Raw genomic sequence first — 13,631 nt, forward strand, 5'->3', positions numbered from 1 at the left:
CCAGCAGACAGAAGCTCCTAACCACAAATGTGCTGTTAGACTGGCAGAGTGCACCACATACAGGAGCAGCTGCTCCCACTGCTTTCCAGAGTGCCTCCTGCAATTTTGGGGACATCGAAATCGCATGCTCTCAGTCAGTTTTTTTGATGCCTGCATGAGCAAAGTGGTGGCTTGATTGAATGCTGCTGAAAGAATGGATGCTTACATTTGGGAGCCATGACCCTTTGCGTGGCTGAGTGACTGAGAGTAGCTTTCTTTTTATGACAAATCCTGTGAAGTGCATGGTCAACGCAGTGATCATGCAGTGGGTCTCCTTATCATCATATGTGCTTCCGTGCTTGTAGTCTTTGCACAGTACTGATGACAGCAACAGCCATAGTTTGCTAAGGCTCGAAGGCTACCAGAATGCAGCACTTTCCACTGTAGCATCATTGATGTTATTCCCCCTTCCATTTCTGAGTTCGTAGCAAGGTTTGCTCCTTGCCCTGTCTATGATTTGCATATTGGTTGACCCCAAGTTTGGAGAGCATGATTTTGGAAATTAGGTCGACCTCTGCACGAGTAATTACTGTTGAAGAAGCTGAGGGAACTCTATCTCCATGCAAGACACTTGTTAGTTTCTGTTTAAACAAAGCATGTTTTTTTTGTCAGCGAACCACTAGTGTAAAAATTTACCTGTCAGTAAATTGCTTAACAGGGAAGCAGCAGTTACAGCTATTTTCATTATTTATGCATGAGATGTAATCCAGTCTGGCACATATACTATGTAACTTTTTATGCCAATTGCAGAATTGCATTTTATTTTAATCTAGCTGTTATGTTTATTTAAGGAGAAAGTGTAGAAGTTGTATCAGCATGTTCACAAAGCCCTGTTATGTGCGGTAAAGCTATTAGTTCTTTTTTTAGATGCTCAGCACTCATGCAGATAAAAGCTAAACTCTATCATGCATACTTGTATGAAAATGTTTATTGCAAAAATAATTTTCGTATTCTATTGCACGTGTACATGGAAGAACCAAGTGGTTTATTGCGTTCCTCAGTGTCTTGGTATTCGTGCGTAAAAAAAGGGATCATTCTGCTTTCCTGCCTGCCCCCTTAACCCAAGATTGTTCCTTGATTTCATTTTTTTTTTTCAATTGTCTCGTTGGCGTATTGGCTGTGAGAGTAATTCTTGCCACTTGATTCTTTCCCTGGGCAGGCTGTGGAAGGCCACCATCTGCAGGCAGCCAGATGTCTTCTGGAGCAAAGAGCTAATCCGGATGTTCCCGATCAGAACCTGGACACGGCACTTCACCTGGCACTCTCAACGGGGCAGGCAGACATGGCAGCACTGCTGGTGCAGTTCGATGCCGACGTCTCGGCAAGAAACAAGGTGGCATGGTTTCTTTTTTGTTTTTTACATCATCAGCTCTTGTATGTACAGTCTTCAGCAGCTGTGATGCAGGGTTTGTGTGTGTGTGCGCTCTCATGAAAATGGTTGCAGTTTGCTAGCCCATGTAGTGTGGAGTGTTCCCCACATAGCGGGCATGTGTTTGGGTATACTGTCGGGTGTATGTGGTGCGAGAGGCGGAGGTGTGGGTATGTGTTCGTCTATAGCTGTGTGCAAGGATTGTAGGGCCAACCATCAAACTGTTATTTCTCGCAACACAAATTGTGAACATGCAAGAAGCATTTCTTCCGCAACCAATAAATCTTTCATCGCTATTACTGCATGCTTGCCACATGCGCTGCACAAATAAAAGGACTCTGTTTTTGCTCTACAACATACTCATTCACTAATAAATTTGTCTTAGCAGGAAGATTATAAAGATTGGACGACAACCAGTACTAAAAAGAAACTTCTTTTCAAAGAAGGATGCAAGCGAACAACATTCTTTTGGCTCAGAGGAAAGCCCTTGTCGTGGGGAACAGGTGGAAGAAGTTTCATTGATACTTTTCAGAATTGTTCCTTGAAAATTAAAAAAGAAATTATTTTTTTGTACAGCATAAACATGCTTGGGATTCTGTTAACGAAACTGCACGCAAGAAGTAGAACAGCTTTACAGGCAACCTGGAAAATTGAAATATTTGTCAACGAGATGAGTCCTACCATCTTCCCCTTAAGGCATCACGAAGATACTGCTGGCTGCATGTGCAAGTGACATGGGTTTAGATGCAGCCCAGAGCAATCCGGAGAATTTCTTCTGGTATGTGAGAGCATTTCGTGCCCCGAAACCGTGGGTGCAGTGCATTCCTGTGCTAAAAAGAGCAGTGCAGTCACCCTGGCCGCTTCCTCACGGCGGCGCATTCCACTTCTGCAGGAAGGAATGTCACCGCTCTACTTGGCAGCCGTTCAACAGCAGCTGGATGTGGCACGTCTCCTCTTGGACCATGGTGCCCAAGCAAACGCTGGGGACAACAGGAAAAAGTGGGTGTCCCATTGAAAATTTTTTATAAGCTTACACTAGAAGTAAATAGTGTTCATTTTTGGGGGGTGAGTTGGTGTCAAATATTGTCTATTTTAATTTATTTTTTTTGGCCAGCGAGGGTACAGAGCTGCGGGGAGGGGGTTACATTCAGTGTGCATTTGGAGTTGGCTTTTACCCTTCCGACAGTAATTAAGTTTTACTGTTGTGAAAAATATGATGATTTGTACGTGTACTCTTGGAACCCCCCATTTCACAAATTTAACATGGTGGCTGAGAACTCTTGGAATTCACATAATCCACGCACTGCCGCGCTCTCGGACTCGCAGCCTTATTTTAAAAATCAACACATTTATGCAGAATTAATTATTCCTCATCATTAAAAGCTGTTTCCGCGACGAAAAATCAGATGCAGTGTCCTCTAGTAAAACATTCTGTCACTTGAGAGATGAAAGAAGTGGCAGCACCAGACAGACTTCCTAGGCGCATCTTACTACTTGGCGACGTCCGTGTCTATTTTTTGGTTTTTTTTTTATTTACATATACTGCAGGCCAATGTTTTGGCCCAAGCAGGATGGGCTTACAAATTTAGAACACAAGAAGAACATATACAATGGTTTGGAGCCGCCGCGGTGGCTCAGTGGTTATGGTGTTCGGCTGCTGACTCGAAAGATGCGGGTTCGATCCCAGTCAGGGCAGTCGCATTTTAATGGAGGGGAAACGCTGGAGGCCCGTGTACTGTGCGATGTCAGTGCGCATTAAAGAACCCCAGGTGGTTGAAATTTCCGGAGCCCTTCACTACGGGGCCCCTCATAGCCCTAGTCGCTTTGGGACGTTAAACCGCATAAACCATAAACCATTTTATGGTTTGGAAAAGCAGTTCTTATTTGAAGACCTGAAATAGCCCTGCCATTGTGTCCAGCAGGGATTTCAAATATAGCAGAGCATCATTGATTTCCTGAAAACAACGCTAGACACTTCAAAAAGTGGTATAGTAGTAGAACGTCAGTGATACAATCCTGGTTGGTACAAATTTCGGGATGATACAGATTTGTGAAATGCCCCAGGCCAGAGTGCATTATGTGCAATGGGCAGAAATTTGGATGTTACCCCACTGCGGATGATACAAACGTGTGAGCTGCGGCCGCACCCTCAAGCACCAAGTATTTGCTGCCTGTACATCACCGATGCCAGGGCGACCAGTTGCGCGGAGCGCTCCGCGAGTAGTGAGTGGTGGTGCACGGCTTACACATCGTCCACACTCATGAGCTGCGACGCGCGACCAGCACAGCGCCGACATTGTGAGTCAGCAATGAGTCAGCAATAAACTATGTCAGCCGAAAATAGGTCTGCATAAGTTCTGCACACGAATGTTGTTTTTTTTTTAATGGTGCGAAGATTTTTCGTGACCCCATGAGATTCTTATGATCGAGATTCTACTGTATCCACAAACATGGACACCATGCCTTAAAGGACAACTGCATAGGCTTTAGCAATCAACGAGCTTAAAATGGTCGAATATGTGAAACTTGCAGGTAAGGCATGCGAAGTCCTTTTGGGTTAGCATTTTAAACAGTGATGTAATCGCCGATTAAAATCGCGACGAACTTCAAGCTTCTCCGCAGCGCACTACGTCAAGTGGCCGGTGCCTGATGATGTCATCGAAGGTATCAGTTCATTGCCAATGCATGAATGCCAGCTTTGAAGGAAAAAAAAACCAATGCCACAGAAGGCAAAGCCCACCGAGCGCTGTTCGCCAACATCCAATGATGCACTGTAAGGTGTGGCAGACGGCAGCGGCAGTTTGAAATCATACCTTCCGTGACGTCACGCTGAACTTCACCGCACTTCTCCGGTGCTTTCAGGAGAAGCGCAAAATTAAATCGTCGATTACGTCACTACTTTAAATGCCACTGCAAAAGCACTTGGAATGCTTCACCTACAGCCTATATAGATTTGAATCCTTGAATATTGTGAAATTCTCAAAAAGTGATGCAGTTAGCAATTACACGGCAATCACTGATTTGGCATTTGACAAAGAAACTGCCTCTGTGGACAGGACTCCACTGATGGTGGCCTCAGAAGCTGGCTCAGTGGCCCTGGTTCAGCTGCTCCTGAGCCGGGGGGCCAATGCTAATGCGGTTGACGACGAGGGCCGGACAGCACTCGACCTCGCCCGGAGGGCTGGGCACGATGAGTGCACCAAGCTGCTCGTTCCGAAGACAAGCGGTGCGCACAGCAGTGAGTGTTCACTGATCCTGTTGCTTTTCTCTGATTTGCCTCCCTCAGTGTACTTGACCAACTACCCTGACATTTATGAGACTGCAGTTTTCTCAAAGTCGCATTTTCTGTGACCTTTTTTTTATGCCATGCGTTCGAACCTGATGAGACTAACACAAAATATGTATTGGCTTTATCTTTGTGTGAGTGTAGCAGATTAAAGAATCTTTATTTTTTTATTTTACGAGGATTTTTCCTGATGCCCCTTTCCCTTGACTTGGGCAGGTGAGGTAGAGAATGTGGATGTCGAGTCGTGGAAGTCGTCGAGTGACTCCGAGGCAAGCAAGAAAGGAAAGGTGCGTGCACAGCTGAGTTCTCAGACGCATGTTTATGTGAGCACAATTGTCAAAGTTAGTCCCTGCAGAATGTGTGATGTCTTTTTCTCGTTTTCTTTTTGTACTTTTCTTTCTTCTAAAAGAGCAAAATGACCAGTCAAATGCTCAGAATGTTAGCAGCAGGGTGTGACATGGGGTCCTGGGTAGTTTCATATAGGATAGGCAAAGCAATTTGAATGTATTTGTTGCTGGGGTGTGCTACCAGGGGCAAATTATTTGTGAGTAATAAAAATTTGCTTTAAGAGGGGTAAATGCTGAGCTAGTTGGTTTTCAGATATACGTAATGATTTTTAGCGCAACGGGGACACAACACAAGAAAGACGAAGAAAAGCGCCTGTGTTGTCGTCTTTCTTGTGTTGTGTCCCCGTTGTGCTAAAAATTTGCTGAATATATTTAAATAGGCTGAACATGAATGCTGACAGTTCAAAATGAAGTTGGCAGCTTTTTTTTCTCACTCAGAAAATACAGCCATAAAAAGAAAGATTAATTGCACATAAACATTATGGAATTGTGTTCAGTGTAAAAAGTATATGGTCATAGTTTGACCTAATGCTGGGAAGACAAGGGAGCTTACTGAATATATTGTCATGAAGCATTGTAAGCGTGAAAAAAAAGGGTTATTTCCTAGGAATGTTAGTGGCTGGTGTAGTTAGATATCTCCTAACTGGTGGAGGGATGTCTCAGGCTGGTATTGGACGGCTACAACACTACATATTTCTAGGAAAACACAATGAGGTGGCTCACAAGACCGATGAAAAGCAGCAGCAAAGGTTGCACCATGAGCAGGACCATGCTTTCCATGCTTGCTTGCGATACCTGTGGAATTCCACCCCATGTATGGCGTTGCCAGCAATCCTATTCAGCCTTCACGTATTTGCTTCACCGCATTGTAAGCCCTGGGATGGGTCCATAAATGGGGTCACGTTGCAGCACATCAATTTCGGCTGCATTGTTTTCTCAGAAAATCAACATGCTTGGCTGGTTTGAAGTTTTGCAGTTGCTCAGAATTCCAGGCGAAAATTTTCATGCTGCTTTAAGTGTTTCACAACAGTGGCAACCACATTTGCGATAAAGTTCAAAGCGTGCTTTCACAAGAGTGACAGGCATTTGGCAGCTCCAGTTTGTGAAATTTTGTGGAAATTCTGCCTGCAAGTGACGCAGATTTCGTTGTGGCTGTTTGATGGTTGCATTGCTGCGTGCGTGCACAACCTGAGGCATAGAAATTAAACAAAGGTGTATGAGGTGCACTTGCACAAAGCTGGCTCCACAGGTTTTGTTTTCATCACTGCCATTTTTAAAATTTTTTTTGTCTCCAAAGGCTTGAGATTCTAATCTACAACAATAACATAGGATGGAACTGGCGGCCATGAAATCTAGTGCAAGAGTCCGTATTTTGTATTTGTGGAGCAGTTCTGCATGCTCCTCTATGGTCTGCTATGCTGATTGCTGAAACCTTATTTCTATATGCATCACATCTTTTATTGTAATGATTTAAACGATAGAAATTCTGACGGCTGTTTGCTTGCTTCATTAGCGTGTTCATCTCTAGTCATTCACTGTATAGTGGCCCAACTGAATGATTCTTGAATACAGTACAATCGTGCTGCTTTGTTCCCGATTGCTGCGTTTTTCCAGGCTGCTACATTGTTGTAAGCCTGTCCAGCAGTAGCTCCCATAGATACCCATGCAATACGGACTCTGCTGTTACATTGCGGCTGTAGCAGTGTTCTTGCAATGTGCATCGCTGGTGTCGCCTAGCCCGAGCGCTTTACTCCATGCTGGCATATTGACAGTCTATGTTTAGCGTGGACTGCACAGTAACGGCATGCCGACCAAAGCGGGGCTCAACAATCCATTGGTATTTGGCAGCCCAGTGTTCAACGGATTCCAGCGCACTGCACCCACGCGCTTTTACGGGTGGCATAAATTTTGCTGTGGCAATTGGCACAGTTCCATCGCTGCTCTGACAAGAGCACAAACAACTCTAGGTGCAGAGACAAAACTATGCCATGACAGACAGCACACGGGCTTTTCGTTCTCCCCTGAAGCTTAAAAGATGCATTTTGTTGATTCCTTTAAGTCACTGCAAAAACAGTGCAGAAACATTGCATGCAAGCGCCAACATTGCCTGTTGCGTGCGTGTGCCCTCGTCAGTGCTGTCTCCCTTCCATCGACAGCTTCTCAGGCAGACGGAGTGCTATCGCACGGTGTTTGAGACATTCTCCTCTTGCGGAGTAATTGCAAGAGCCATAAAGCCTTGTAAATTCCTGAGAAGTGTGTTGCTCTTGCTGGAAGTAATAAAAGTAGAAATGCAGCAGTAGCAGCGAACAGTTTTTTTTTTCATGCGCTGTATTCGGCTATTACATTACTGGTTCATTTTTTTCTGTGGTCCCACAAAAAAAATTAACAGTGCAGTTCTACAGTATCTGTGGTCATTTAATATATTTTCAGAATTATTCTTTAATATTTAAGAAATTTGAGGGCTTCAAACAGAAAGACAAGAGCACAAATCAAATTGATTAGCAAATACTTGTTGCAAATTTGAGATTCTGAATAATCGCGCATCCTCATTTTTCGCCTTTTGCGAACCATTTTGACAGCAGCTTCATTCCTCAAGGTTAATGTCAACAGATGGCAGCAGGACTTGTGTCATAGCATTATAGTACATCACTGTTAGGTTCCTGTGGAGATATAGCTGCTCTTAATTGTCTTTGTTGTCTTTGTTGTCATAGCGTTGTCTTTCTTGCCCCTGCAGAGGTTACCCTACAGCGTGGTCATTCCTTCACCTTCGCATCTGTCCCCTCAACATTCTTTCACCGGTGAGTTCAGCATACGTGCGGATAAGCACTTTGTGTCGCGTAGCTCTTGCAGTGTGCTGCTGAGCATTGTCAGGTTTGCTTAAAGGGGCCCAGAAACACAATCTTAGTTAACTGTTTTGCCTGTTGATTGCATACAGTGAGTTATAATGGTGCTATTAGCGTCGGTAATACCGCATACATTCCTTTTTTTAATATTCTAATGTCCTCCCAAAAACAGCTTCATGGCTCTGATGGTGTCGCCACACAGTGGCGGGTTTTTAGCAGCGGATATGACATCACCTGGCGCGAGCTTAATGACCGGACAAACAGTAAATGTACTGCAAATTGTGTGAATAAATATAGAGACACATTTTGTAACCTGTCTGCGTTTTATATTAGACCAACAAAAACAACTTGCTTGTCTTAGATAAAAGCCCTGCAAAGCAAGTAAAATAAAAATACACCACCAGGGGCGCTCTGGCATGGAAACAACGCTGCCAGTCGCAGCAAGAACGAGTTACAGAGAGCAGGCAACCATGGAGTACAAACTTCCGCGACGTGCTCTGGCTGGCTGTTTTGATTGGTTGCGCCAGGTGCCGTCATTGGGAGAGCGAAATAGGAGTGGGAAGCCCCGCCAAAATTGAGTTGAGGGCAGCGTTTTGTTTGCTTGTATTTTGAAATTTCTTCACTGAATAACTCCCGTTCCTGTGCATCGATTCCTGTAATTCTTTTTAAGTCAGCATCTGTGTGACATAAAGAACCCACCTGAAGTATAGCCGGTATTCCCCCAGGCAGTGTTTCGCAGCCCCTTTAACTTGATCATGCTGCTTATCTTTTACTAGCTTCCAGTGTTGGAGCCTTTGCTTTTTCATGCCAGAGCAAGTGTTGGCCATTCGGGAGCCTAGTTTACCAATTTGCTAGACTGCAAGGAACTCTGAAGGGAAGATCGGTAGTGGCAAGAACTTGTGCTAGGCTGATATACCACCTTTTGGGGAGCAGAGCTAGCATTTTTTTCTGCTCAAAAAGAGGACAGCTTCACCCCAATTTCCTCCCTAAATTACGCCGGCAGAATCACAGCTACTGTTACTGTATACTAATCACATGTAAGGGCCACGCCTGTGTATGGGCTGCGACTCCTGTTTTGGAGTAGATAATTGAGATAAATTTGTGGTTATAAATTTTTTTTTAATTAATGGATTCACTGCGCCTTCAAAATTCTCACCCGAATTTTTTTTTTTTAAAAGTGCGGCCCTTACACAAGTTTACACGGTGTGTCACTTTTGTGATGTGTGGTACTGGCAGATTAGGGAAAAGGGTGCATCTTTCAGTGAATCAGAGGCAGCGAACAAATATAAAACCACCTTTCCCACGTATTCAGCATGCTGTTGTACTTTTATCAACAGGTGCCTCCATAGTGATATTCTGCCACGAAGCTCAGTTTATCATCCTTCTTGCTAACACCGCCTCACCTTTTCGGAAACAGTTTGAACGGCCCCAAGATCTTGTGCTTGGCTTGAGCTTCTGAAGTTGCTGTGCGTGGAAGCTTTACTCTGGTCAAATATGTGTCATGCAAATCGGGTGGCAATTCATTTTCACATCTCGACAGCATTTGCTACCAATGGTTCTGGCGACAGTGATGACTGGCAAAGAATTCTTGTGACTAGACACAGTTACTGCAGTTCTCGAGGGGCGTTCATTAGTCTTTCTCATGTGCAATTTTCTGGCTTATCAAAATTCTTCGCCATCTGTATTCAGTGCTCTTTCAGAAGCAAGAAATTTCTTCTGGAGTTTGATTAATCGTGCCAGGGCCTTTCTATTTCTTTTTGCACCTTGCAGGGCACTCGCCAAGCCCAAACCATCTTGGCATCAAAGAGCAGCGCAAGCCATACATCTCTTCCCTCATAGTCAATTCCAGTGACTCTGGTACTCAGCAGAAACCAGTGACAGATGGCAGCCAGGCAAGAATAGAGGCTGGCACGCTGAAGGAAGCCGGTCTAGAAACATCGAAAGAAGAAATCACTATCACTAAGCCTCAAACAGAAGCATCATCACCAAAGAAAACGCCAAGCAAGCCCCACTTCGAAGGCAACGACATTCCCAGTTGGATGGAGGATGACATCTCGTTTGAAGACTCGGAAGGAGACGCGAAGGCCACGTCGCTCCACGTGCCGTCGTCAGTGACGCAGAAGCGAAACTCGATGACTGAGCCCGAGCTGCACAAGTCTGTGGAAGTGCTGCTGGCGTACGATGGCCAGCAACTCAGGAAGAACCCTGCGAAAGAGGGAGAAGAGAAGATGATCGAAAAGCTGCTCGAAGAGGTACCTGAGCAGTCGAAAGCAGTTGCCACAGAAAAGGCCCCTGTCCCATCTGACAGCGAGTGGGACTCGACGGAGGAGATTGAGGACCTTTCTGCTAGCAAGGTATAGGTTCTTCGTCATCGGTTCAACTTGTCAGCTTGCATTGTGCACCTGCCCTTGTATCTTGCTTTAGTAATGGGCAGTGGCTAAATTACTTGCAGGCATTGTCACCTAAATTATATTTGCATGGAAAGTCCAATACTATTATGTTGTGTTTTTCTTCATCTATGTGTTACATGCCTTCTGCTGGTATCTTGAATAAATTATTTGCATGCTGATAATATCAAGCTTTGAGTTCTTGAACAATACAGTTTTAGTTGTTTGATAACTGCTAACTAATTTTAATTTCCATTTCGGTAGTTCTGTTACCCAATACATGCTCCACAAAATCTTGTACATGGGACAAATGAAAAACGTTGAAATCTTTGCAATATTCTGTGCTCAACATTGGGTCTTCAGGACCTCAAGTCGTGCACTCAAGACACTGGCCTAGTGGAGGCTAAGCACTTTCTCGATAGTTTTTTCAACATACTCTGCTCTTTATGGAGCACAAACTTCATGTTCTCTGTTATCCTAGCTCCCATTGAAAAAGAAATGAGCTTCTTCATAAAATTTTGAACAGCTTTCTTGTAGTGGTGTGATTGGTACCAAGATGAAGGCAGTTGTTGGCATCAGCAACAGGAAGGCCTAGCTGGCCTGATACATGATGGCTGACTGATTGATTTAATACCGAAGCTTTATTTGTGACTGTTTCTTAAATTGCCTGTTTCTTCTTGTGCTGGCTGTAGCTCCTCAATTTTGGTAGAGTCTAAGGGGCCATGTATTAAATGCCATGTGCTCTGCCATTGAGGAGTTAAAAGAAATACCTCTTGCAGAATGTGGGTATGCGCACGTGAGTTTGTAAGTTTGCTTTTTCTTTAATATTAGAAAACAAATAAAGCAGCCCAAACTATACGTACAACAGGAAGACTGCAATAAAACTTAGATTTAATGCAGCCAGCACTATGATGTCCTCAATGCGACAGTTCATTGTTGAATTTGAGGTCCGGTGTAATGAAATTTTATTGAGACCTAACTGGTCATAAGGCATTTATTTTTATACATTGAAGGCCCAGTGAGGGCATTACATAATGGCTTTGAATGATCTGGAACAAGACATTCAGTGTTTGTTCACAAATAATGTTGAGCGATACACTTGCAAAGAAAGCAGTGACTAGCGTACTGATGCACAATGAGCTGTGGAACATTGTTGGGACCGTAACAGTATGAACGCATGAGGGTACATCACATATTAATATACATAAAAGTAGCAGTTATAAATTGGTCACTTAAAAAAAGATTAATATTTATCCTGGGTTTGATAACTCCAAATACAGTCAAGTCCACTTATAACAATACTGGTTATAACAATATATCGGATATAACAATGGTCGGCCATGGCACCATCAGCTTTGCCATGTGTTCTATGGTAAAATAAACTGCTTATAGCAATGCTGTCAAGGCACATTATTGGTTATAACAATTAAATCTGGTAATTGAGTGTCAACCATTATAGAAAAAAAAGAAGGAAATGCTACAACCACACCAGCAAAACCATACTTACAACACAAAAGCGCGCACGTGTGGGGCCGACCAATGCACTAAGCTGGCGCAGCAATGCCACGAAAGCAAAAGAGGTAGGCATCATCGCGTCAGGAGAGCTGCTGCATTGCTTCATTGGTTACGCGTGCCATGCATACCCCCAATCAGTCGGTGCAGTGCGCGTGCATGCAGCCAGCGCGGTCTTTCTCTTGTCAGCTGTCACCGCATTCTTAGTTCTGCATGCTTCTTGAATTTCCCATAAGAATCACTTCCGGAAAACGGCTTCATTCCTGTGACGTGGAGGTGCGCGAAGCTCCCGTTGGCACAGTGATGGCGGTGCTTTGGTCTTCGGTAAACGGTGAACATTGTTCCAGTTCCCTGAAGTTCGAATTAACCTGCTTTTACAGGCATTAGAACAGTCAAACCCCTCTGGGTATTTACTGTCAATAAATGCTCTCAAGTTTGTCATCTTTTCTTTTTTTCGGCACAACCCTGTTATAACAATTATTGGTTATAACAATGGTATTTACATGGCACTTGAACATTGTTATAAGTGGGCTTGACTGTAGTCTAGAAGTTCTGGTGACCACTAATGGTGCTAGCTACAGCACTGAGGCTACATTTTAACATCAGACAAACATTGAGCTAAATGCTTGCATGATGTTAATGAATTCCCATATTAATAAAAGACACTGATGTCTCTGTTGAAGACGTTGTTACATTTAAAGTTCAACTGTATTTTTTTTTAAAGTAACACTTTTATAACTACCTCTCAACTGAACATGAGGAGGTGTTGCTAATCTTAGTGTCTTTTTCATGGTGCTTTCTACATTACATTTTTAGTGTTTTTTTTTGTCTGCGTGTGTGTGCTTAGTTTTCGTTTTTGTTTCCTCATGAGGTGATGGAAGGCACCTTGGGACGTGTGGACACGCTCCAAGGCACAGAGGAAATCTGGGAGAGGAACACAATCATCCCGGTGAACTCTAATGGGGCTCTGAAGCTGAGCATTTCAAAGAACAGCTCCCCCCCGACTGCGGCGCCACGCAAGTCAGCCTCGAGCCCCCAGCGGAAACCATCAATCGAGCAGCACCAGCCACGTTCCGACGGTAGGCAGTACCTGCAGCACCCTTGCTCTGCATGTGATCTCTTCCAGCAGATATCAGCAGCGGGAGGAAATGGATTCTGACTGGATCGACGCTTCAGTGCATCTAGGCAGCAGCGTAATGACTGCACTGGAATCCAGCATGCCTTTTCAAGGATGCATTCTTCATGTTTGGAGACATAATCGCCTCATTCTTAAACTCAAAGTCACCCTCCCATCGATGCTGTTACAATTTCCACAGAACTAGATAGAGACATGAGACTTTTAGGTGGCATCACAGAGCTTTAATAACTGATAGCTTACGAATGCTGTTGCACATTCTTCTCATGTTGAAAATTGTTGACTGTTATGGTAAACATGTGGTTCAGATGTAATAAGCATGGGAGCATCTGGAAAATTTTTTAAGAGGGAATGCTATGGACATCTGTTTAGAGTAGGCTAGGGAACAAAGGGGCGCTAATGATAATCTAGGTGAAATCAAGAAAAGGAAGTGGACATGGACAGGCCATGCAGTGGGAAGAACAGGTTACTGGTGGTCTTTTAGGGTAAGAGAGTGGGTTCCAAGAGAAGGCAACTGTAGAAGGGGGCCACAGAAAGTCGGGCTGGTGCACGTAACTTAAGTTGACATAACTGGGGCAATGATTGTTTGCTGAACCTGAGTAGTAAACAAAGAATGGCAGTGGTATGTGAGTGTAAGCTGGAATTGGCAAATTAGCTATGGTTTTTTTTTTGTTTTATGGGCGTTTAACGTCCCGAAACAACTCAGGCTATAA

The 13,631-nt window shown here is 44.0% G+C and overlaps 1 protein-coding gene across 4 annotated transcripts in view; it reads left to right on the forward strand.

The window, feature by feature from the left end:
* LOC149359690 (uncharacterized) overlaps nt 1-13,631 on the forward strand; it is a 43,715-nt gene that overhangs the window by 7,964 nt on the left and 22,120 nt on the right. For all 4 annotated transcript variants that reach the window (XM_089571813.1, XM_089571816.1, XM_089571815.1 and 1 more), the window contains exons 3-9: nt 1,199-1,372; nt 2,301-2,407; nt 4,465-4,646; nt 4,911-4,981; nt 7,776-7,839; nt 9,655-10,238; nt 12,655-12,862. In XM_089571813.1, coding sequence (XP_089427939.1) covers nt 1,199-1,372; nt 2,301-2,407; nt 4,465-4,646; nt 4,911-4,981; nt 7,776-7,839; nt 9,655-10,238; nt 12,655-12,862 — 1,390 coding nt within the window. The remainder of the gene's footprint in view (nt 1-1,198; nt 1,373-2,300; nt 2,408-4,464; nt 4,647-4,910; nt 4,982-7,775; nt 7,840-9,654; nt 10,239-12,654; nt 12,863-13,631) is intronic.

This window comes from Amblyomma mixtum, chromosome 2, assembly GCF_055824585.1.
Source record: "Amblyomma mixtum isolate Tamu chromosome 2, ASM5582458v1, whole genome shotgun sequence".
NCBI classification, from domain to species: domain Eukaryota; kingdom Metazoa; phylum Arthropoda; class Arachnida; order Ixodida; family Ixodidae; genus Amblyomma; species Amblyomma mixtum.